The following is a 23,934-nucleotide window of genomic DNA, read 5'->3' as shown; positions in this document are numbered from 1 at the left end:
ATAGACCGACCAGCCAACAGTAGCAGAATGTACATTCTTTTCAGATTCACATAGAACATCTACTAAGATGGTTCACATTCTGTGTCATAAAACCAGCCTCAATAAGTTGAAAAGAACTCAGCTTCTATAAAGTATTTTCTTTGACCATAATTGAATAAAATTAGAATCAATAGCAAAAAGATCTCTAGAATATCCTCAAATATTTAGAAACCAAATAACATACTTCCAATAACCCATGGGTTGAAGGAGAAATCAGAGAGTATTTTGAACTGACTGAAAATGAAGACGGCATGCCAAAATTTGTAGTGTACAGCTAAAGCAGTGTAGGGGAAATACATAACAATAAAGGTCTATGTCAAAAAAGAAGAAATGTCTCAAATTAATGACTTCAAATTCTGCCTTAAACTAAACAAAGAAGAGCAAATGAAACCCAAACTAAGCAGAATAGAGGAAATAATACATATCAGAGTGAAAGTCAAATAGGAAACAGAAAAGCAGAAAATGAAATTAAAATCTTCTTTGAGAAGACCAGTAATTCATAAACCTTAAAACAGATTGAGCTGGGAAAAAAAATAGAAAAAACACAAATTACCAATAGTATCAGGAACGACAGAGGTGACATCACTAAGATTCTACATATATTAAAAGGCTAGTAAGGGAATATTATGAACAACTTAATGCCAAACAATTGGACAACTTAGAAGTGAACAAATCCCACACAAAACACAAAGTCAAGAAGATATAGGCAGGGCTTCCCTGGTGGCGCAGTGGTTGAGAGTCCGCCTGCCGATGTAGGGGACACGGGTTCGTGCCCCAGTCCGAGAAGATCCCACATGCGGTGGGGTGGCTGGGCCCGTTAGCCATGGCCGCTGAGCCTGCGCGTCCGGAGCCTGTGCTCCGCAACGGGAGAGGCCGCAACAGTGAGAGGCCCGCGTACCGGAAAAAAGAAAAGATCCCACGAGCCGCAGGTAAGACATGGCGCAGCCAAATAAATAAATATTTTTTTAAAAGCGCATTGAGATATCACACACGTATTTGCATGGCTAAAATTAGGCATACCAAGTGTTGGTGAGGATGTGGAGAAACGAACTTTTCTACGTTGCTGGTGGGAATGCAAAATGGTGGAACCACACGGGAAAACAGTTTGGCGATTTCTTTGAAAGGTTCAACACGCACCTACCATATGCCCCAGCCATTCCACTCCTAGGCATTTACCCGAGAGAAACAGAGCATATGTCCACACAAAGACTTGTCCGTGAATGCTTCCTGCAGCCTTATTTGGAAAAGCCAAAAACTAGAAACAACAATCCTTCACAGGTGAATAGGCAGACAAATTGTGGTTCATTTCTGAAATGGAATACCACTCCACAATAAAAAGGAATGAACTACTGATACACACAGAAGCATGGATGAATCTCAAAATAATAATGCTGAGTGCAAGACACCAGACCAGAGAAGAGGATAGCTTTTCCTTGACTTACGACGGGATTATGACCAATAAACCCATCATAAATTGAAAATACCGTGAACTGAAAATGCACTTGCTACACCTAAACTACCGAACATCACAGCTGAGCCTCGCCCACCTCAAATGTGTTCAGAACACCAACATCAGTGGGCAGTGAGGCAAAATCATCTAACACAAGCTCTATTTTATAATAAAGTGTTGACTGTCTCACGTAACGGATTAAATACCATACTGACAGTGAAAATCAGAATGGTTGTCTGGGTCCAGGATGCTTGTTCACCCTCGTATCACGGGCTGACTGGGGACTGCGCTCGCTGCCGCTGCCCAGCATCACGGGAGAGGACCAGACTGCATATTGCTAGCTTGGAAAAGAGCAACGTTCAAAATTTGAAATATGGTTCCTACTGAATGTGTATTGCTTTCACACCATCATAAAGTAAAAAAAATCGTAAGTTGAACCATCATAAGTTGGGGACCATCTGTCTATGTAATATGACTCCATTTATACAAAGTTCTAGAAAGGAAAATTAATCTGCAACAGAAAATGGATCAGGGCTTCCCTGGTGGCGCAGTGGTTGGGAGTCTGCCTGCCAATGCGGGGGACACGGGTTCGTGCCCCGGTCTGGGAAGATCCCACATGCCATGGAGCGGCTGGACCCGTGAGCCATGGTCGCTGAGCCTGCGTGTCCGGAGCCTGTGCTCTGCAATGGGAGAGGCCACAACAGTGAGAGGCCCATGTACAGCAAAAAAAAAAAAAATGAAAAAAGAAAATGGATCAGTGTTTGCTAGGGATAGGAGGGGGGGAGGGGAGGGAGGACTTACAAAGGGGTAGAGGAAGCATGGGGGATAATAAATAGTTCCATTATTTTGATTGTGGTAGTTTTACTGTTTACATACATGTAAAAACTTATTTCCTTGTCACCTTATGTGCAGTTTTAAACTGTTAATTATACCTCAATAAATCTGTTAAAAAGTTTATATATATATATACCAAATAAAAATCACTTAGACACCTAACATAATAAGACACTTCTCTCATTCTAAGAGAAATACAAACGACAACCACACTGAGCTATCTCATACCTTACCCATCAGACAGGCACAAATTGAGAACACCGCCTACATCCTCTGATGGTGAGGCCGTGGGGAGACGGACTCATGCGCTGCTGGTGGCAATGCAAAAGAGCACAAATCCTCTGGAAGGAATTTGGCAATCTGCAGAAAGATTACCTATGCATTCCCACGTCTTGTAATTTATCCTAAATGTATATCTACAGCAATTTTTGTAAAAAACCAAACCACACATACACAAGCAGATTCATTGCAGCATTATTATTATTATTATTATTATTATTTGGCTGTGTTGGGTCTTCGTTCCTGCGCACAGGCCTTCTCTAGTTGTGGCGAGTGGGGGCTACTCTTTATTGAGGTGCATGGGCTTCTCACTGCGGTGGCTTCTCCCGTTGCGGACCACAGGCTCCAGGCATGCGGGCTTCAGCAGTTGTGGCACGTGGGCTCAGTAGTTGTGGCTCACAGGCTCTAGAGTGCAGGCTCAGTAGTTGTGGTGCACGGGCTTAGTTGCTCCGTGGCACATGGGATCCTCCCAGAACAGGACTCGAACCCGTGTCCCCTGCATTGGCAGGCGACTCCCAACCACTGCGCCACCAGGGAAGTCCCTCATTGCAGCATTATTTGAAGTTGCAAAATATCAAGAGATCACTGACATGTCCATAAGAGGTGATTGACGTACTAAGCGACAGCCCATTCCCACGGAAAATAAGGAAGACTGCTGTGATATTCAAGACACAGTATTGGGCTTCCCTGGTGGCGCAGTGGTTGAGAGTCCACCTGCCGATGCAGGGGACACGGGTTCGTGCCCCGGTCCAGGAAGATCCCACATGCCGCAGAGTGGCTGGGCCCGTGAGCCATGGCCGCTGAGCCTGCGCGTCCTGAACCTGTGCTCTGCAACAGGAGAGGCCACAACAGTGAGAGGCCCGCGTACCGCAAAAAAAAAAAAAAAAAAAATTTCTGGCTGGACTATTGCTTGCTCCAACCATTATCATGGCCTCAGGCAGCTGAGATACAGGCCTCTACCCAGTTGTTTGCTACTGTGATTGCAATTGTTCTTTGGGGCTTTCCCCCTCCCCCAATCAAGCCAGCTCTCTCCAGTGTCTGTAGGAACTTGAGGTCCTCAAGGCCTACCTGGCTCTGGTGGAACTACCATGGGGAGGGAGGAAATAAAAGTAGTTCAATACTAAAACTCCACAGACTCCCATTGTTCTTCTTACAGATGTTCAGTACTTTTTTTTTAATAAGTGCTTTTCAAATATTGTATGCCTTTGGTCAACTTCCAGAGTCCTGGAATGGTTGCTTTTAACAGTTCTGCCCAGTTTTGTCACTGCTTTTTGGGGATGAGATTTGGTGAGCTCCTCAATCTGCTATTCCAGAAATCCCACCCACATACATAAATATAAATTTTCTAGTAGCCACATTGAGAAAGATAAAAAGATAAAATTATTTTCAATAATGTATTTAACCTAATATAAAAATATTATTTCAACATGTCATCAATATTCTTTAAATTATGAATTCTTTTACTTTTTTTGTTTCCCACTAAATCTTTGAAAACTGGTGTGTCTTTTTACTGTTACAGCACGTCTTAATTCAGACCAGTCACATTCGAGCACTCAAGATATGACAGCTGGCTGCCATATTGGACACACAAGGATGGATATTTGATATTAGGAAATTGTTATTTTTCAGGTGTGTTAATGATATTGTGGTTGTTTCTCTAAAAACTCCTGTCCTTTGGGTATGTTGAAATACTTAAGGATGAAATGATACAATGAAACTTGGTTCTGCCAGAGGAAATATTTTCCCTCTTCCCTTTTGGGACTGTGCTTGGAGGTCCTGAAAATTAATTGACAAAAGACAGGTGAACAGGAAGAAAGCAAAGTGTATTCACACCCTCTGGCGGGTACAGAAGACGTGCACGCAGTAATCAGAGGTAGGGGTTTCTGTACCTAAGGTAATAGGAGAAAGGGAGGGAGGGGAAAGAGAAGACCAATCGGTTTCTTTAGGAAAGAGAAGAGAGTGTTTAGGGGAACAAGCAGGAGGTAAGTTTGTGATCATATTTTCTAAGCAGGTGACTCGCACGTCTTGGGTTTAAAACGAAGAATTCTGTGGGTCTGGGCAGCCGAGCGTCGCACTATGGGGGGCAGGAAGTTCGCGCAGTGTTTGCCTTCCGCGATAAAACGGCGATTTCGATCCTTCGAAGGTTTCTACGAGGTTCCGCGCGCGGGGCCGAGGCGAGGACTTTAGCTCCGAGCTCCTCTGCGGGGAAAGGCGGGAGCTCAAGCCGGGCGATACCCGCTGCGAGCGAGGGGTGACTCTCGGCGCTCCCTGCCCGGCCCGCCCCCCGCGAACCCGCCCCACCGCGCCGGGCGGAGCCAACCTCCGCCCTGCGACCCCCGACCCCGCGTACCGCCCCTCCGCCGCCGGGCGCGGTTTCCCGGGGACGCATTTCTCGCCGCACCGCGGGCTGCCCGGACCTCCCTGGCGGAGCACCTTCCGGCGGACCCAGCGCGGAGCTCTGAGCTCGGCTGCGGTCCGGCGGCAACCCAGGTGTGGCGGCCTCAGGACGCGGTGCGAGCACAGGAGCCGCACCCCGCGGGACCCCGGCCTCACCCCCGGAGCTCCAGGCCGCCCCGCCTCGCCCCCGGCTCCGAAGGGCGTAGCTGCGTCGGGAGGAGCCTCAGCCTGGCTCGGGCGCTCAGGTGGCCCGGGTCCGCCCAAGTAGGTTCCCTGCGGATTTGACCCGCGGTTCTCGGGTTCCCGGGGCTCTTCCTTCGGGTGGGGGTGGAGGGTGCCCCGCTGGGCAACACACTGGCGACCTAGGTGATTTTTACATGTAACTTAACAATTTCCGAAATTCTCAAACCCACAGCTGGGCACTTAGGCAGTTGTTAAGCTGATGACCATGCTTAATAATTCCCAAACTAGGTACAGGAGGTGAGTGTTCTCTGAAAGTAAGCCTCCCTCATAGTCCGTTCTCCGGTGTTTCGGATTGTAATCGTTTCTCGGCTACCACCTGTTAAGCCCCTGTAGGGAACGATGGCTCCTATAAGGCTGGCCGGGCATAGGTAAGATAAGACAGAGGGGAAAGTACTCTTAGTGCTTTTATAAACCTGGCACCCAGAGGAGAGCACAGAGTGTCCAGGTGACTGCCCTGGGCCCCTTGGTGGGCAGGGAGGGCAGGCATTTTGCAGGCTTCCAGCAGTGTCGCCACTGGATGGTCCTGCTTTGGTGGGGGTCCCCGAGTCTTCTGGGTCGTAGCTGCCTTTTAGGGTAGCCTCCTCTGGGCTAGGCACTGACAGGATGTACTGTTCCATTTACTCTTCACGCCAGTCCTGCCAGGCAGACATCTTAATCCCGCTAAGAAGTAAGGGGTTAAAGCTCAGAGAGGTTGAGTGACCTGACCAAGGTTTCCACTGGAAGGCAACCGGCACTGGGGCTTCAGTTCCTGGCCTGCACCAGCTGACATCCTTAGTGTCCACATTTGTGACCATCGGGCAGCACTGGAGCGGCCTCGAGGAGGGTCGGCTCCTACACCTGCGCTCCGTTGGCCGCGGCTGAGCCCCTGGTCTTACCCCTCAGTGTGGAGACGATGCCAAAGCTGCAGGGCTTCGAGTTCTGGAGCTGTACCCTGGGGGGGGCCCGCCACGTGGTGGCCCCCATGGTGGACCAAAGCGAGCTGGCCTGGAGGCTGCTGAGCCGCCGCCACGGGGCCCAGCTGTGCTACACACCCATGCTGCACGCCCAGGTCTTCATTCGAGATGCCAACTACCGCAAGGAGAACCTGTACTGCGACGTGTGCCCCGAGGACCGGCCTCTCATTGTGCAGGTGGGCAGCCCAGCCCAGAATGCTGGCCGAGCACCTCTCCCTGGGCCTTTCCGGAAAAGGCTTCGTGAGATCGGAGTGGGGGGGGTGGGCCAGTTCTCCCAGAGATTGACCTCTTCCTGGGAGCTGCCTCAGGCTTTTGGTGAACGGACGACCTGGGTGCGATGGAAGATTCGCAGCCCCCTCCCCAGCATCACCCCTAGTGCTCCCTCTTTATCAGAACAGTTAGAATGGCTCTGCTCTTCACAAAGTCAGTGATACTGGCTTTCTGCTACAACTGGGAGAATTGTGTGAATTCGTAACTCGGTCTCGTGGTGGCATGGGAACGCATCCCAGCTTGGTTAAATTGTAAACATCTAAGATAGGATGCCATCCTGTGGTCATCCCCTCGGGCAACACCCCCACTGGTCACCTATGAACCCGTGTGGGACTGGCTTGGGCTCATGGTAACTTTCACGTCTCTTTCAGTTCTGTGCCAATGACCCGGAGGTGTTTGTCCAGGCAGCTCTCCTGGCTCAGGACTACTGCGATGCCATCGACCTGAATTTGGGCTGCCCGCAGATGATAGCCAAGCGAGGTGAGTTCCTGTTCTGGGGTTCTGTGTCATTGCACAAGCTTTTGGCTGGGGTGGACTCCAATCCCAGAGGTGCCCAGTGTGTGGCTGAGCTGGCCAGGGGCCTGGCCCTGCCTCTGATGGCAGCAGCTCAGGCAGCCACCGGCCCTTTCTTTGCTCCTCTTTCTGGAGAGCGGCCCTTCTCAGGCACTGAGGGCGGGGGACAGGGTTCAGCTGGCTGTCAGGGGCTCATCACGTCCTGGGACGTTGTTGGGCTCCCTCTGGATAAATGTGTTTTGCTGAAAAGTCCCCACCACGCCCTCGTGTTGCCTGAGGGACCAGTGGCTGCTGCCCTGGCATTTCAGCCTTTCTCCCTCACTGTGCCTGAGGAGTTGCTGGCTGGTCAGAGACCGTGTGGGGTGGGCATTCCATTCAGCACCCTTGAGCTCAGGCCGCCGGGCTAATAGAACCTGGCCAGGCAGCTCGAGGCCCATGTGGACTCGAGAGGGGGTTGCAGAGGGCATGCTTGTTCTTCGCAGGTCACTATGGCGCCTTCCTGCAGGAGGAGTGGGACCTCCTCCAAAGAATGAGTGAGTTGGCCACACACTACCTGCGGGGACTTGGGGCCACGTTGTGGTTGGGTGGCAGGCCTGAGACAGCCTGGCAGGGTTCAGGAGAGGACAGTGGCTGGCAGAGTCCTGTTGGCTGTGGCAACCCCCGTGCCTTTCCACTGTAGAAGGTGGCTGTGAAGTCGCCTGTCCCGCTCCTGCTGTCCCCCCGTCGAACCAGATAGTAAGTGCTGGAGGGCGGCATCCTCGCCCACCCAGTCCTGGCCTCTCCAATGCCCTAGGGTCAGAGGTGCAGCTCTCAGCTGCCATCGAGAGGGAGCCAGCGCGGGGCGTCTGCAGGGCCTTTGCTCCTTTGGGGGCTCAGCCATGGGTCCCCACACCCTGCCTGAAGGTGGCACCACAGCTCTCTCAGGAGCTGACTCTGCCTTTCCCTAGTTCTGCTAGCCCACGAAAAACTTTCTGTCCCTGTCACATGCAAGATCCGTGTCTTCCCAGAGATTGACAAGACCGTAAGGTACGCCCAGATGCTGGAAAAGGCTGGCTGCCAGGTGAGGGCTATGGGCTCCCGGGGCCCTGCACTGTTCCCCCGCCTCCAGGAGTGCCCCTTGAGGGTTTACCCTCTGGGGTGGGCAGGAATCAGTGACCTTTAGGTGAGGCCTGATGAGGGGAGGGGAGCCCCATGCTTGGGCCCAGGAGGCCAGTATTGTGCAGGGGGAGGTGCTGGGCCTCAACCACCTTCTTCCCACCCACCCCCCACCAGCCCTGGGGTCAGGCTGGTGCCTGTTCCTCCCTCACACCTTTGGCCTTGGGCAGCGGGGGTGCTGCCACTACAGAGAGGACTGGCCCTTGAAAGGGTCTGGGCCTCTCACCTCCACATCCTGGGTGGCGTAGTTGGCTGGCTCTGACGTGCAAGCCCCAGGCAGCACCCCCAGGGTGTCAGCTGGCCTCAAGTGCAGCACTGAGTGAGAGAGGCACAGGGCAGCCTTTCCTCTGCTCTGCATGGGAAGTTGATACCCTAAAAGCCGAAGGCAGAGGGTCCCCTGGAGTTGGTTTGGGGGCCGCAGTTGAGAGTGGGGCCGAGCCAGGTGCTGCTGTGTCCTAGTTGCTGACTGTCCACGGGCGCACCAAGGAGCAGAAGGGGCCCTTGTCGGGCACCGCGTCCTGGGAGCACATCAAGGCTGTGCGGTGAGTGGACACAGGGTGAACCCAGGGCAGGGAGACAGCCCAGCCCCAAGGCAAGGCCCTCAGCCCTTTGGGCACCAGGAGGGGTGCTGGGCCTGGGGGTGAACAGCACAGTGGGAAGATGGAGTTTGGGGGCCTGGCCCTCCCCCCAGGGTTGTGGGGGGAAACAGCATCCTTCTGAGCATCTGCCCATCCTGTTCCCCAACAGGAAGGCAGTGGCCATCCCCGTGTTTGCCAATGGGAACATCCAGTGCCTGCGGGACGTGGAACGCTGCATCCAGGACACGGGGGTGCAAGGGGTCATGAGTGCAGGTGAGGCTGTGCCCTTGCCCACAGCTGGGCCACCACTGGCAGATGCTGGAGGGGCCTGTTTGCATCATGGCACCATTGGCCCAGCTGCAGAGCCTTAGGCTTCATGCTGTCATCACTGAAGTCTCCATCTGCCTGATGGGCCAGAGCTGTCAGGCCAGTGGCCAGCCTTGCCCTTGCAGTGGCGAGGCACGGGGGCCCCTGAGCCTTGCATTGCCTTCCTCCTGCAGAGGGAAACCTGCACAACCCTGCCCTGTTCGAGGGCCGCAGTCCTGCTGTGTGGGAGCTGGCCGAGGAGTACCTGGACATCGTGCGGCAGCACCCCTGCCCTCTGTCCTACGTCCGGGCCCACCTCTTTAAGCTGTGGCACCACACGTGAGTTGCCCCCCCAGGGCACACGCTGTCTGGTCTGAGGCCTGCCTGGAACATTGGGGTTTGTTTGTTTTTTTCTTAAGTTTTTCTTAAAATTTATTTTATGTATTTATTTTTGGCTGCATGGGTCTTCGTTGCTGCTGTGCGCGGGCTTTCTCTAGTTGCGGCGAGCGGGGGCTATGCTTTGTTGAGGTGCGCAGGCTTCTCATTGTGGTGGCTTCTCGTTGCGGAGCACAGGCTCTAGGCGCGCGGGCTTCAGTAGTTGTGGCACGCAGGTTCAGTAGTTGTGGCTCGCGGGCTCTAGAGCGCAGGCTCAGTAGTTGTGGCGTATGGGCTTAGTTGCTCCGCGGCATGTGGGATATTCCCACGCCAGGGCTCAAACCCTTGTCCCCTGCATTGGCAGGATTCTTAACCACTGTGCCACCAGGGAAGCCCTGCATTGGGGTTTTTAAGACGAGCTCTCCACAGACATTTACAAAACCACCTGCCACCGAGTCTGGGAGGGCCGCGGTGACATGGTGAGGTTGGGTGGGAGGAGAGACCGTGCTCCTCTGTGCCCAGGGCTCAGGGTTGGTGGTTGGGAGCTGGGTGCTGGGTTGGCTCTGTGATGGGGCGTCTGCATCAGGCTGCAGGTGCATCAGCAGCTTCGAGAGGAGCTCGCCAAAGTGAAGACCCTGGAGGGCATTGCCGCAGTGAGCCAGGAGCTGAAGCTGCGGTGTCAGGTAGGTGCTGGGCTAATGTGTAGTGGGAAAGAGGCTTGGGCCTTGGGCCTCTAACCGAGGGCCCTCTGGGCTTTTGCAGGAGGATATATCCAGGCAGAAGGAGGGAGAGAAGCCTTCAGGCGGCTTGCCTTTCTTCCACTGGATCTGCCAGCCCTACTTCCGGCCAGGGTGAGCCTCCCGCATGTGGGCTGGCAGGGGGGTGGGGGGGTGCGAGAGGGTTACATGGAGGAGGGGGCTGTTCTGCCTGCTGCCCCCCTTGGCTGGGGTGCTTCATCCCTCAGGGGCCAGGGGCCTCTTCCTTGTCAGCCTATGTTTAGGTTTTAAATGGCTTTTTTCATAAGATGCTTCTCTAAGCTCCTCTGATCCTGAGTGGGTTTGCCCTGGGGTCAAGAGGTTGACCCTCCTTAGCTTCCTCTGGCTTTTCTGAGGTGAGGCTAGGCTGTCATCTGTAGCCACAGCCCCGCCCAGGACTCAGTGGCTCAGACACTGGTGTCCCAGCCTCTGTGCCGGCTGCTGGGGCCTCAGCGGAGTTGCACACATCCTCACCCGGGGACTGCAGCTGGCGGGCTGCCTCTCATGAGTGTCCCTCAGCTCCGCCCGCTGCTTCTCCCTTTCAGGCCCAGGGACGGGAGCAGGGAGAGCGGGGGTGCCCCTAGCAAGCGGGCCCTGGAGGAGGAGGAGGGCAGTACAGACATCTTGTCCAAGAACAAGCAGAAGAAGAAACTGAGGAACCCCCATAAGACCTTCGACCCCTCGCTGAAGCGTAAGATGCTCCCACCACTGGAGCCCTGGGAGGTGGCCAGCCCCTGCCCCGGGTCCCCCAGGGTCAGGTGGCTCTGCTGCTTCCTAAGCCATGGGGAGTCCACCAGGGAGGGCCCTGTGACCCTTCCATGTGCCCCCAAGGAGACTGGCGGGTCCCACGAGGCCACAGCCAGTCAGCCTCCCTGCCTGCTGCGGTCCCTGAGCTGCTGCCCTGAGGCAGCTGGAGAGGAAGGGAGTGGGGCCTGGGGCGGCTTTCCCAAGAAGGACCTTCAAGTGGGAGGTGGTGGGCATGGAGCCCGTGCACCTCGGGCAGATGGGATGAGGTTTCCCGGCGCAATCGTGAGTACTACGTCCTCTGCCCTCTGCAAGCCCCCTGGCCTGGCCAGCCGCAGGGAGCAGGGATACCTGCCAGGGGCCACATGTAGGAGATGGCTGTGGTGGGTGGGCTCACCTAGTTCAACCAGCACCTCCTTTTGCTCTTTTCCCAGCAAAATATGCAAAGTGTGATCAGTGTGGAAACCCAAAGGTGAGTCTGTCCTTCTAGCCACACCGCCCAGGGTAGAGCTCAGCCCCGGGAGGGGTGGGGACCTGCGCAAGAGGTCCTCTCCCTGTCTGTTTTGGGGGCAGCCTGGGCACAGCCCAAGGTGGGTTGGCTTCTGTCGTGTAAGGGGCTCTGCCTATCTTCAGGAGAGCCCCACCTGTGCTCGGGGCCCACTCACTCAGGCTGCAGCCCGGCCAGGGGAGGAGCATTAGCCCCAGGCTCACACGCTTTCCTATGTCCAGGGCAACAGATGTGTGTTTAACCTGTGCCGGGGCTGCTGCAAGAAGCGAGCTTTCAAAGAGACGGCTGACTGTCCAGGTGAGGTGCGCCCGCTGCCACCAGGTGCCCGCCCCCACTGTAGTGGGCAGTGGACCCTCAGCCTCCTGAGCCCCATTTCCCTCTCTTGTCCCTCTGCCAGGTCATGGACTGCTTTTTAAAACCAAACTGGAGAAGTCTCTGGCCTGGAAGGGGGCCCAGCCGCGGCTGCAGGAACCACAGCAGGCCAGGCCTGGAGAACCAGGTGGCTTCCCGGAGGTCATGGGCAGTGCCCTGGCCTGAAGGGCAGCTGCAGCCCCATGTGCCACCCCCCAGGCCCGCTGCTGAAGCCTTGAAACGTCCCACTTAAGGAAACTCCTTTACTCAGGGAACCTCCTGCTACTTCACACGGAAGGACAAGCTGGTCTTCCCTTCAGCCCACGCTGGGGGCCCAGAGATGCTGCACCAGGGAGCAGGCTCCCAGGCTGGACCTGCCCCGTCCTCACAGCCCACGTGTGTTCAAGATGAACAATAAATCATTTCAAAGACACGACGTTCCCACTCAGGTTCTTTAAGACCTGAGTGTCGTCGGGGTGAACAGGGCCTTCACAACAGGGGAGTGAGCAAGGCGCCGCCTGCCATCATCTTCCTAACCATGGGACCTGCTAAAAGGAGGGCCATGAACTGGCCTCAGCCCTGCAAAGCCAAGTGGAATGTGAGAAAGGGGAGCCCAAGGAGGTGGGGACTGGGCCAGGGGGCCCCATGGAGACAGGAAGGAGTGGTGCAAGGGGCTGTTCTCAGGCTGCCCTTTAATGGACTAAGATTCAACGATGCTACAACCCCAAATGACACAACGTAGAGGCTGGGAGACAGTGCTGCCGGGTGGGGCCCCAGGCGCCATGTGCGTGAGCCCAGCAGGCCGCTCCTTCCAGGAAAGCCCATCTCCTCCCCAGCACCCCCAGCACAGGGTGCAGCAAGGGGGAAGGGGGGCACAAGAATCTGGGCACATGGAAGCCCAGGCAGGGGGCTGAGGGCTAGCGTCAGCCAGCAGCCAGGCCCCTACAAGTGGGCCACAGGCAACACCTCTGGAAGTGCTGCTGGAGCAGATGTGAGGCCCAGGAGTCCGAGGGTGGGGGGTGGGGCAGGGCGGAAGGTGTGCAGACCGTCCTGGAGGCCGAGGGTGCCCTCACATGTTGGTGCTCATCCGGGACTGGCTGTTGGCTGGCGTCAGCTCCCCTTGGCTCCCTTCCCGGGGAGGGGACTGCAGTGGAGACAGCCACTTAGCCCAGAGGGGCGCGTGTGCCCATCCCATCCCCCCAACCCCAGGGCCCCCTGCCCGCACCTTGACGTGGATCTGGTTGCGTAGCACGGCTGCCCTCAGGATCATGGCTTTGGCACGGCGCTGGAACTCCTTGCCCATCAGCAGGGACTTCTCGAAGGTGGTGCTGCGCTGATCCACGTCCCGGGCATATAGGATCTGTGGAGGTGCAGGGCTCAGTGGGGCCCAGGGTCTCCCTCCCACACCCCACAGCCCTGAGGCTGCCCACCTTGCTGTGGGAGTCGATACGGGCGTTGATGAGCCCCTCCAGGATGAGCTGCGTCAGCTCATCCTCCAGCGCCGCCACTGTGGTGTTGAAGGCCGTGGCCATCTTGCGCATGTCAGCTGACACGTAGGGGCTGAAATACTGCAGAGCAAAGGGAACGTGAGCTACCCACAGACACATCCATAGCACCCTGCCTTGGCCTCAGCTTCTGCCCCTGTGTTTACCTGGATGAGGGCCCGGTTGCGAATCTGTGTGTACAGGGTCCTGACGTGGGGGGCCAGGTACATGTCTAGGAGCAGGTTGTCCTGGCGAGGAGAGCCAGTTAGGGACAGCTGCCCCAGGCCTTCCGCACCCGCCCACCTCCAAGCCAGGCCAGGCCCCTCACCTTCATCTCGTCCAGCATCTTCAGGCACGAGGCATACTTGGACTCATAGAATTTGAAGATAATGTCCCGAACCTGTGGTTCCAGCTCCAAGAACAACTTGAAGGAGCTGCAGATGCCAGACTCCTCAGAGCCGGCCCTGCCTGCCCACCCGCCTGAAGGTGGCTGGGGGCGCAGGAGCAGGGCTGCAGTGCCCAGTACCCCACCTTCCACCCACCTGCTGGAGATGACATTGCGCTGCAGCTCCTGCCGGTCAAAGGTGGCCAAGGCGCACAGGCCACCGTACACGGCCACGTTGCTGGGGGAGAGCAGCTGAGGAGCAGGAAGGGAGATAGGTCAGAGTCCTGGAGTCACTGGCAGTCAGTACAGAAGTCTGGGCTGGGTCCACCCTACCTCACCCACCACCCACTCAGAATGCCTAGAACCCCATGGGGGTGACCGCCCAACAGAGAGCCCAACTCTCGAGCCCTCACCCTGCTTCCCAAGCCCCAGTGAAGTTCTCCTCCCCAGAGACCCTCACGCCCCTCACCTCGGGGAAGTCGCAGTGATCGAAGGAAGCCAGCAGGAAGCACTTGGCAGCCTGCTTGTACTTGCGTGCGGCCAACTCAGCCAGGCCTGGAGCGGGGGCAGGGGGAAAAAGGATGAAGCCCGGCATCCAGAGGAAGCTGCCAGGGCCCTGTGGGGCCATCAACGGGCGCGCACCTGGGGCAGAAACGCTGGCAAGTGAGAAGTAACCTCGCCAGTGAGCACCGGCAGCACTCTCCATGAACCAGGCGCCCAGGGAGGCTGAGCAGCTGCTACTCCTACTGCAAAGGGCACCCGAGCTGTTGAGCTGACAGGCTAGGGGTGGGAGCAGGGGTAACCAGCCATGGCAGCCCTGTCAGAAGGCACTGCCTCTAGTCCCAACCACTGCTTACCACTCCCTAGCCTCCAAGGGGTACCTGAGCCGGGTAGGTGTCAGGTACAGCACAGGTGTGGGGCTTGTGGGTTTCCCTGGCTGGGATGAGGCCACCCGGGCTGCCCTCCTGCCCCTGTGCCCCAGGGCCCTCACCTGCTGCACACTTGAGCTTGGTGAGGATGGCCTGAGTCTGGGTGTCCCGCTCCCCACGCTGCTGCAGGAGAAGGTCGCACATGTGAGCAACCCCCCGCCCTCCATACCTTCATCAACCCCCAGGCACCCGGCCCCAGCCTAAGAGCAACAGAGGCAGACTCCAGGAGGACAAGGCCCACCAGGGCCAGGAGTGGTCAGGGATCCTAGGGCAAGTTCCAAGGGGCACAGAGCCATCATTACCTCGGCAATTTCCGGGGTGGACTCGGCCTTGCTGACATAGCTCAGCACGTGAGACCAATTCTGCAAGTAGACGCTGACCTGGTGGGCAGGTGGAATGCACTCAGCCTGGGGCGCCCCCTCTTGGTCCACGGGCATTGCTGCCCTATGCCCCCCTCCCATGCCACCCACCCCAGGGCCCACCTTGATGACGTTGAGGCACATGTTAATGACGTGCTTGGCGCTGGTGCAGTAGTCCCGGGCCCGGGAGTAACACTTGAGGGCGTTGCTAAGGTCGCCACAGTCCAGATAGTGGTCACCCAGGTCATCATGGCCACGCCTGTGGGTCCGGCCGCAAGTGGACACCGGTCAGTCCATGGGCCTGGCTGCCCAACCCCCCCACCCCAAGGGTGCACCTGATGCTCCCTCTGATGGAGCCTGCCCCCCAGCCCCCTGGGCACACCTGATGCTCTCCTTGATAGAATTGCCCTTGTAGTTCTTCAGATCTGTGTCTAGCTTCTCCAGCTTCAGCAAGGCCTTCTTCCGCGTGGCCTCCACCCAGGCTGTGTCCAAGGGTGGGGGCTCCACACCACTCTCAGGGATGGCGTCCGGTGCATTCTGCAGCTCCCTGAGGGAGGACCTGGCCATTAGGGGCCCGTGTGCAGGGGGGCAGCTGCCTCCCATTGGCCCTCATCCCCACTGGGAGGGCGCCCAGTTGGCACAGGGGCAGTTGTGACAGCAGGAGCCCGCAGCCTGGCGGGAGAGCCCAGCGAGAAATAAGTCACACAGCCGTGCTGAGAAGCAAAAAGCACGTTGCAGTCTCCACAGGCTCTGCTCAGTGTTGGAACTGCACACGCATGCAAATGTGGAGAGCGCCTGAATTCTCAGCGAGGAGAGTGAGAGTCTAGCCCGTTGGGTCGTTTCTGCCCCTCCTGGCTTTTCAACAAGAAAGCCAGATCACTGTGTCATGGGGCCACGCACTGCAGGAGCATAGGGAAGGCCCTTGCCCAGGCTGGCCATATAGCATACGCAACCCCTGCCCCACCTCATTGAGCCCTGGCCTCACCTGGCAGCCTCCAGGAGCTTGCGGTGGATCTCCTCGTACATGTCCACGTTGAAGGTCCTCTGCACGAAGGACAGGGCCATCTTCAGGGCCTCCACCCGCAGCGGGGGGCAGTGGTCAGCAATGAACTGCAGTCGTTCGATGCGCATCAGGCCACTGTAGCTGGCCGCGTACTGCTCCAGATCCTGGGGGCAGGGGTGGATTGTGCAAGCTGGGACCCTAGACCTCAAACCCCAGCCAGTGAGTCAGGAGTAGTGGCATGTGGGCACCAAATAAACCACTGTCCAGGGGCTGACGAAAGGCCACTCGGGATGGGCCAGTGCAAGGCCCTCTGGAGTCAATCTCTGCCCTGGGGGGTGAACGGCCAGAGCCACGTGGGCAGCCAGTCACCAAGCTGAGCAGTGAGGAGACAGTGCTTCCCAGGCTGGGTCCCAAAGAAGACCTGCCCTCGCAGTGAGACTCGACCTGCAGGGGGGCCTGGCACACAGGGCCCCTCCGTGTGGGGGAGAAGCAGGTGCAGGGTCTGGAAACGACTAGCAACCCATTATAAGTGGCCAACTAGAAACCCTAAAAGTTTCTGAGTCACAAAAAGATGCGGTGGAAGTGGGGAGTCTGGCCTGGACCTCCCAGCAGGACTGACACCCCCATGCAGTCCCCGACGCTCCAGGAGTGCCCGCCAGGCTCCGTACCAGGGTGGGGTTCTCCACAACGTAGTTGACATCGGGCGCGTTCTGCGGGTCCTCCTGGGGGTCCACGTCAATCTGCATAGGCTCCACGGCTCCCTGCAACACGGGCCAGCACCTTGGCACCTCGAGCAGGGGACGCCCAGGGAGGGCGAGTGACCCTCACTGTGTCCCAGCTCAGCTCTGCCCTCCATCTCCCGGGTGGGTGGGATCCTGTCCCCCGAGCCCCTCCCCACTGCCCGCCAAGTCCAGCGCCGCCACATCAGGGAGGGGGCTCCTAGCAAGACCGTTGGCTCAAGAGCAGAACGCTCAGCCCGATTGTGATGGCCCATCTGTGGGGCGGGAACCAGAGCCGAAAGACCACTACCCAGGGACCCCAGAGGGTCCCTACGTGCTCCCAGCCACCGTCCTGACGCAGCCTCCTCCGAGCCATAGGGAAAACACGGACGGCCTCGACCCAGGCGCGGCTGAGCAGCCGGAGCCGCAGCGCCGGGCGAGTACCGCCGATGGACCGGGAGGCGGGAGGGGGGCGCCCGGGCGCCCTGCGCGGCCCGGCGGGCGTGCGGGCTGGTCCCGGCCCCTATCCTGGAAGGTACCTCATAAAGCAGCGTACAGGCCGACAGGCTGGCGCTCAGGCTGAAGTCCCCGGCCGTGCCCGGCAGGAAGAGCTCTGACCTACCGCTGGGAGGGGCGCAGTGCACATCTGCCACTGACGACGCGGCCGCGCGGGGGGCCGGGCCACCCCGCATTCTGTCCTGACTCTCTGCACCCCCCGACCCTGACACAGAGCTGGCTGGCTGCTGAAGGAGAGAGAGCGTTAGCGCGCCGGGCCTGCCGGGCTGCCGGGGCCGACGGGCGGGACGCTGCGGCCGGAGCCCGGGCGCAGGGAGAACGCCGCGCGGGGGGTTGCGCACGGCCGGCCCCGCTCAGGCCCAGCGGCAGGAGCGCGGGGGGGCCGCCGGCCGCGGCTCGTTACCTGCAAGTTAAACACCTGAACCGGCAGCGGCATCTTCGCCCACCCCGCCGCGGCGCGCCGTTCACTTCCGGGGCAGCGCAGCCGCCGCTTCCGGGTCGTGGCATGGGCGGGGCGGCTCTTAAAGGGGCCGCGGCGCTCCTGGCCGGGCGGTGACCGCGGGTCCCGCGGCCGCATGAGCCGCGCGCGGGGGGCGCTGTGCCGGGCCTGCCTCGCGCTGGCCGCGGCCCTGGCCGCGCTGCTGCTGCTGCCACTGCCGCTACCCCGCGCGCCCGCGCCGGCCCCGACCCGGGCCCCGGCCCCCGGCCCCGGCCCACACGCTCCCCCTGCCCATCCCGCCACCGCCCCCCGCCTGCGGCCCGACGACGTCTTCATCGCGGTCAAGACCACCCGGAAGAACCACGGGCCGCGCCTGGGTCTGCTGCTGCGCACCTGGATCTCCCGGGCCCGACGGCAGGTGGGCCCCGTCCCGAGACCCCGCGGACCCCGCCCCCGGCACCCTCCCATGCCCCGAGATCCCAGCTCCCCGGATTCCTGACCTTGGGACCCCGGGCCCGGGACCTCCCCCATCCCTAGTCCCGGCACAGCCGCCCCCCGGAATCCGCCCTCAGGACCTCCACCGCCGGGATCCTCCACCCGGGACTCCTACCCCGGCATCCTTGCCTTGGGACCCCGCGCCCTCATCCCCAAACTGGCAACCCCGCCCTGGACCCCACCCAGGATAACCACCCCAGGACCCCTTACCCACCGCTGTGTCCCTAGCATGGCAGTCAGGCCGCAGGCCTGAGTATACAGAGACCCAGGACCCTCAGTGCCCACCCTTTCCTGTCCGTTCTCGGGCTCCAGGCTTGGGTGGGTTTTCCCAGCTGACACTGGGCTGAGGCCACAGAAACTCCTCCAGCAAGAGCAAGCCTGGCCCCAGCAGCACTGGGGATGCTGAGAGTACTAGCAGGCTGTCACTGGGACACCGCCCTCCCTTCTCCTGGACCCCATCCCTTCCAAGCCCACCCTTGCCTCTCCAGCTTCATCCTTGCTCACAGGGCCAAGGCCCTGCCAGACCCAGAGTCCCTGGGAGGTGCCTCTTGAAACCTCACAGGTTATTTCTCTATAGACGTTCATCTTTACCGACGGGGATGACCCTGAGCTACAGCTCCAGGAAGGTGAGTGCCCTCCCCAGCCCAGCCCTGCTGGCGTGTCTGAGGGCCTCCTTCTCAGCTATCCCTTGGTTCAGTGCCACATGGACCCCTGCTGTGTATAAAGGCCCGGGGTGGGGGGTGGGGGTGTTAAGGCACCTGCCCAAGGCTACACAGCTGGTAGAGAACAGAGCCTGGAGTCCAGGGCCCCACCCTACCAGCCATGCTCTGCCTCCCTCAGCCACTGGCTGACTTCCCAGTGCCTCTGGCTGGAGTCATGTTCCCTGAAGATGGGCCAGCAGGGAACCATCCTTTCCAGTCCTGCCCAGAGCAGTGTGGTCCCACCCCAGTCCTATTTCCTGGTGGGTTTTCTCCCATGAGATTCCAAGTGGTCGTCATCTGCCCAGACCTCGGAGGGCAGCAACAGGATCAGCTGAAGGAGGTCAAGACAGAGCTGTGATTGGGTCCGACTTCCGGACCTTGAACAGGACAGGCCCTGTGCCGACCAGCTAGCCGCATTTTGCCCGACTTCAGTGGGGTGGGCTGGCAGCAGGCCTCACCCCAGCCCTCATGCTTCCATCTCTCCAATGGGCAGGCAGCCATGTCGTCAACACCAACTGCTCAGCCGTGCACACACGCCAGGCTCTGTGCTGCAAGATGTCAGTGGAATATGACAAGTTCATTGAGTCTGGACGCAAGTATGTGGTGGCCACGCGCATGCCCCCTGGAGACCCCAGGGCTGAGTGAGAGTCCGGGCCCCCACCTGGGCCAGGGGCTCCCCCCCCCACCCCCTGGGCCCCGCTCACTCTAGAGACTGCACGTTCCCAGGTGGTTCTGCCATGTGGACGATGACAACTACGTAAACCCCGAAGGCCTGCTGCAGCTGCTGGCCACCTTCTCACCCAGCCAAGACGTCTACCTGGGGCGGCCCAGCCTGGACCACCCCATCGAGGCTACCGAGAGGGTCCAAGGAGGTGGAACCGTGAGTGCTGGGGCCGGGGAGGGGCCGCTGAGAACATGGAGACCCTAGCAGGGAAGGGCTGGGACAGGTGCCCGATCCACCCAGATGCAGTGTTTCAGGAACTGGGGTAAGTGAGGTGGGGCTGCGGGAGGGGCTGGGACCACAGGCAACTGGGCTGTGGAAGCCCCGGTGTCCTTGTGCCCTGGGAAGCTTCTGCCAATTGACCAGGGAGTCATTAAGGAGCAGCTTGGGGACGACCCTTGGAGTGCCCAGACGAAGAGTTGGGGTGAAGAGACCTGATCGGTGGCTCCCTTCCCTTCAGGTAACCACGGTCAAGTTTTGGTTTGCTACCGGAGGGGCCGGGTTCTGCTTGAGCAGAGGCCTTGCACTCAAGATGAGCCCATGGGCCAGGTGAGTGAAGGCCAGGCAGGCGCTGGCTGCCGCAGATGGAGCTGCCCAGGGCTGGGGAGGAACTGACCTGTCCCCGCTCCGCTCCCCAGCCTGGGCAGTTTCATGAGCACAGCCGAGCGGGTGCGGCTGCCGGACGACTGCACGGTGGGCTACATTGTGGAGGGGCTGCTGGGCGCCCGCCTGTTGCACAGCTCGCTGTTCCACTCCCACCTGGAGAGCCTGCAGAGGCTGCCGCCCGACACCCTGCTCCAGCAGGTAGGCACGCTGGGCCCCTGCTGCCTCCGCAGGTGTCCCTGCCTCGGGCCCCTGCCCCCACCTGGCTCCCCAGCACCCAGATGGGCTCCCGGCTGAACAAGGGCTCAGGGCGGGGGTAGGTTCCAGCGCTGCGGCAACTTTGCCGTGGACCCTGGACCCTGGCTGCTGTGGCCCAGGGTCCTGGCTGTACGGGGCTCCCAGGCTCATACAGGGGCTCTTTTGTAAAGAACAGCTGCTGCGCCTTCCCAGGTGGGTGGGCCCAGGGCACCCGGGCCATGGGCAGTGGTTCAGGTGTGACAGGAGTCACAGACCTGGCCCAGGGAGGGGGAATCAGCTTTGGGCAGGGGGTTGGGGACCTCTCGCCCCTACACATGCACCAGCCACCTCCCTGAGGTGTCTTCTGTGCTGGCCACGCCTCTCAGCCCCCATCACTCTTCAGTGCTCTTCCTGAGCCTGCCCTGAGAGCGCTGAGTGGGGGGCGCTAGGAAACCAGGAGGCCGAGTGGTATCTCCTGTGAAGGATGGGGTGGGAGGCACTGGCCCGGAGAGTGACTCTCCCTCCTCCTCTCTCCCAGGTCACCTTGAGCTACGGGGGTCCTGAGAACCCACATAATGTGGTGAACGTGGCCGGAGGCTTCAGCCTGCAGCAGGACCCCACGCGGTGAGCCGGCAGTGGGGAGGAGTGCTGGGGCCAGCCCACCCGTCTTGCAGCCTGACTCCCACTTCCCTCCCAGGTTTAAGTCCGTCCACTGCCTTCTTTACCCGGACACGGACTGGTGTCCTGAGCAGAAGCAGAGTGACGTCGCCTCTCGGTGAACCTCGACGTCGACCCAAATATGCCTCTGGCTCTGCCCCAGGTGCAAGTGGACGACGCCTGCCTGAGGGAGCAAGAACAGTGCTGTTCCCTCCTGGGCTCCAGGCGGCCACGGTCACGGTCTCATCCAGGGAGATAAGGGCGCCCAGCAAATACTCCAGCTGGCTTGGAGGCCTCCCCACAGCCCCGGGCAGGCCCGGGTGACCTGGCACTGTGGGAGAGGAGGACAGCGCTGTGTGCCTGCCCAGGGGCCCAGCCCCAGCTCTCACAGGAAGGGTCCCACCCTAGGGTCCGGGGACCTGGGAGGGGGCTGACATCTGACTCCCAGGGCTCCGTCCTGCTCCCCTCACCTGTTGGAGAGGGGACTCCAGGCCAGGGTTGTGTGTGAGATGCTGCAGCTTAGCAAAGGTGACTACAGATGCTTCACCCTCTGTTCTCTTGAGAAGCCGCCCTCCCCACACCAGGCTTTGGAGCCCAGACAGGGCCTCTCTGTTCCCGAGGGGAGCCGCACTCAAGGATGCAGGCCCTTTGGCTGGCTGTGCTCTTGGGCACAGCTTACTGCTAGCCAGGGCATCTCCATTCAGCGGCCACCTTCTTGGGGGCCATCGGCCAAGGGGTTCTTACTGAGGGAACTTGAACTTTTCTCCACTCTGACTCATTGCTCAGTACTGGTCCTCCCTTCCTCCACCCTGGGCCCCAAGTCCATCAAACAGCAGGAGCCTTTTGTGTGAGGCCCTCTCTGCAGTGAGGCATCCCCATCCCACCAGCTGACCCACCTTGACTTTGACGGTGCCTTTCCATGGGAGGAGGAAACAGAACAAGGGGAGCCAGCGCTTGCCTTCTGGTCTCTCGCTCTGCTATTGCAACGAGTGAATAAAGCCTTGATTGTTACTCTGTCATTGTCTTAATTAACCAGTGGCACCTGGCAGCTCAGCTCCGGCTAGGGCCACACAGCATCCAGCTCCTCCCCCTGAAGGCTCTGCCCCAGACCAGCTCCACGCCAGGCAGATCTGCGTTCCTTACCGCACTGCCAGTGCAGCCAAGCCTTAAGCTGCCCACTGGGCTCTTCAGTGTGAGTTGAAGAGTATGTGACGGGGGGCGGGGGGGCCTGCAGGGAATGATGGAAACATGACAGAACTTGCCCCAGGAGGCAGACCGCCTGAGTGCCAGGCTTGCTTTTTCAGCACGCTGTGGAAGTAGCGTGTGTGCGTGCGTGCACAGACGTGTACGTGTGTATGTGCATGAGTGAGCACGTGTGTGCGTGCGTGTGTGGGAATTCCTGTGTAAACGTATGCATGTGGGTACGAACGTGTGTGGCTGTGTACGTGTGGGCAGGTGTGTGTGTGTGTGTGTGTGTGTGTGTGTGTGTGTAGGGCAGGCCAGCAATACCCAGTAAGCAGGTTGGAGTCAGCATGGGCTGAGTGGTCAGACCGAGGTCCCTTGGAGAGGGGTTTATGGCAGGTCACTGGGAACTGTCCATACTCAGCAGTCACCTCCCCTCACATTCCCAGATGTGAATGTGTAACAGCTCCCGAGACCTAGACACACACTGAGCCTCCCAGACCGCAGCCCATTGGGGCATCCACACAGCACAGACCCAGGACAGCATCAGTTGGACCAAATTGCCCCTCCCCCAGCTGCAGCCGCGTCAGGTCTGGATCTCCAGGCTCGACCACCTCGGAGGCACAGACTCCTCCCTCACCAGGTGCAGAGAAATAGTCACCCCCAGCCCTCCAGCACCCTCTAAGGGGAGGTGGGACTGGCTAGCACCCTGAGGCTGCATGATCTGCCCAAGTGGGCGGTCCATTTATTGTTCAGAGAGAAAAAAGCCTGGAAGGAAACACACCAAAATGTTTATGTGATTGTCCCTGAAAAGTGCAAAAATTGATAAAAATGTTTTTTTCTCTTCACACTTTTTGTTATTTTACAAATAACAAAATATGTCGTATAGTAGACATAATAGATGTATAATCAAAGTTAAAATTTTGTTAATTAAGGTTCAAAATTAAATTGTGTGTACTTGGCCCTCCATCTAACTTTTTTTTTTTTTTTTGCAGTACGCGGGCCTCTCACTGTTGTGGCCTCTCCCGTTGAGGAGCACAGGTTCCGAACGTGCAGGCTCAGTGGCCATGGCTCACGGGCCCAGCCGCTCCGCGGCATGTGGGATCCTCCCAGACCGGGGCACGAACCCGTGTCCCCTGCATTGACAGGCGGACTCTCAACCACTGCGCCACCAGGGAAGCACCTCCATCTAACATTTTTTTGGGCAACTATTCACTCAGCATCAGTCCATCCCATGTAATTGCATGCCAGGCACTGAGCAAGCCCAGAGGAATGGTGACCTGCAAAATGGACCAGCTCCCCAGGGCTGGGGAGAGTTGGGGTGTATGGGGCATAACCACTGATGGGTATGGGCTTACTTTGAGGGGATGAAAAGTCAATCCTCGTTATTTTCAGACTCTGTGTTTCCAAATTCACCCACATGATAAAACTTATTTGTAACCCCAAAATCGACACCTACTTTCCTGGTCATTCTCAGACACGCAAACAACGGTGAAAAAAATTGAGTTGCCAGACGTGCCCATCCCCAGCTGAGGCTTAACTAGGTGAGGCTTGGCCCCAGAGACTCCGAGAACATGGAAACAGTAGGGGGCAGTGCAGAGTAAAGCAAGAAACCCAGTGGGAATTAACTTCACTCTGAATTAGATTATGGTGATGGTTACACAATTCTGTGAATGTAATAAAAAAAAAAAAAAACTAGTGAATTATACACTTCAAAACTGTACACTTTTTGATGTGTGAGTGATGTCTCAATA

General features: G+C 58.5%; 3 protein-coding genes across 9 annotated transcripts; 2 read left to right on the top strand and 1 right to left on the bottom strand.

Annotated features, from left to right (window-relative positions):
• Positions 1-5,056: 5,056 nt before the first annotated feature.
• On the top strand, positions 5,057-12,204 carry DUS1L (dihydrouridine synthase 1 like). 3 transcript variants are annotated; one of them, XM_059997226.1, is made up of 15 exons: positions 5,057-5,263; positions 6,125-6,371; positions 6,837-6,945; positions 7,461-7,511; positions 7,986-8,038; positions 8,593-8,675; positions 8,881-8,984; positions 9,212-9,356; positions 9,979-10,075; positions 10,155-10,243; positions 10,693-10,838; positions 11,326-11,363; positions 11,621-11,696; positions 11,797-11,898; positions 12,022-12,204. In XM_059997226.1, exons 2-15 carry the CDS (start codon positions 6,135-6,137, stop codon positions 12,159-12,161), a joined length of 1,470 nt encoding a protein of 489 aa, XP_059853209.1. In that variant the 5' UTR covers positions 5,057-5,263; positions 6,125-6,134; the 3' UTR covers positions 12,162-12,204. The 3 variants fall into 3 exon arrangements, with proteins under 3 accessions (XP_059853209.1, XP_059853208.1, XP_059853211.1); XM_059997225.1 differs by having other exon boundaries at positions 7,926-8,038; XM_059997228.1 differs by having other exon boundaries at positions 5,065-5,263; positions 7,926-8,038; positions 11,797-12,158.
• A 202-nt stretch (positions 12,205-12,406) lies between these two features.
• Positions 12,407-17,610, bottom strand: GPS1 (G protein pathway suppressor 1). Of its 5 annotated transcripts, XM_059997222.1 has the most exons (15): positions 17,549-17,586; positions 17,169-17,372; positions 16,579-16,671; positions 15,893-16,074; positions 15,290-15,454; positions 15,031-15,166; positions 14,851-14,928; positions 14,611-14,671; positions 14,089-14,174; positions 13,777-13,871; positions 13,563-13,668; positions 13,402-13,482; positions 13,181-13,318; positions 12,976-13,110; positions 12,683-12,894 (listed from the first exon to the last, which is right to left on the bottom strand). In XM_059997222.1, the coding sequence occupies exons 1-15, from the start codon at positions 17,579-17,581 to the stop codon at positions 12,820-12,822; spliced, it is 1,668 nt and encodes a 555-aa protein (XP_059853205.1). In that variant the 5' UTR covers positions 17,582-17,586; the 3' UTR covers positions 12,683-12,819. The 5 variants fall into 5 exon arrangements, with proteins under 5 accessions (XP_059853203.1, XP_059853205.1, XP_059853207.1 ...); XM_059997220.1 differs by having other exon boundaries at positions 12,407-12,894; positions 12,976-13,318; XM_059997224.1 differs by lacking the exon at positions 17,169-17,372 and having other exon boundaries at positions 17,549-17,610.
• Positions 17,611-17,672: 62 nt separating this feature from the next.
• On the top strand, positions 17,673-21,262 carry RFNG (RFNG O-fucosylpeptide 3-beta-N-acetylglucosaminyltransferase). Its single transcript, XM_059997229.1, has 8 exons — positions 17,673-18,002; positions 18,657-18,705; positions 19,274-19,376; positions 19,507-19,660; positions 19,962-20,050; positions 20,140-20,305; positions 20,880-20,965; positions 21,039-21,262. Exons 1-8 carry the CDS (start codon positions 17,721-17,723, stop codon positions 21,118-21,120), a joined length of 1,011 nt encoding a protein of 336 aa, XP_059853212.1. The 5' UTR covers positions 17,673-17,720; the 3' UTR covers positions 21,121-21,262.
• Positions 21,263-23,934: the final 2,672 nt, after the last annotated feature.

The sequence above is a fragment of the Delphinus delphis genome, chromosome 19 (assembly GCF_949987515.2).
Source record: "Delphinus delphis chromosome 19, mDelDel1.2, whole genome shotgun sequence".
Lineage (NCBI taxonomy): Eukaryota > Metazoa > Chordata > Mammalia > Artiodactyla > Delphinidae > Delphinus > Delphinus delphis.
This window is presented reverse-complemented; position numbering and strand designations above follow the sequence as displayed.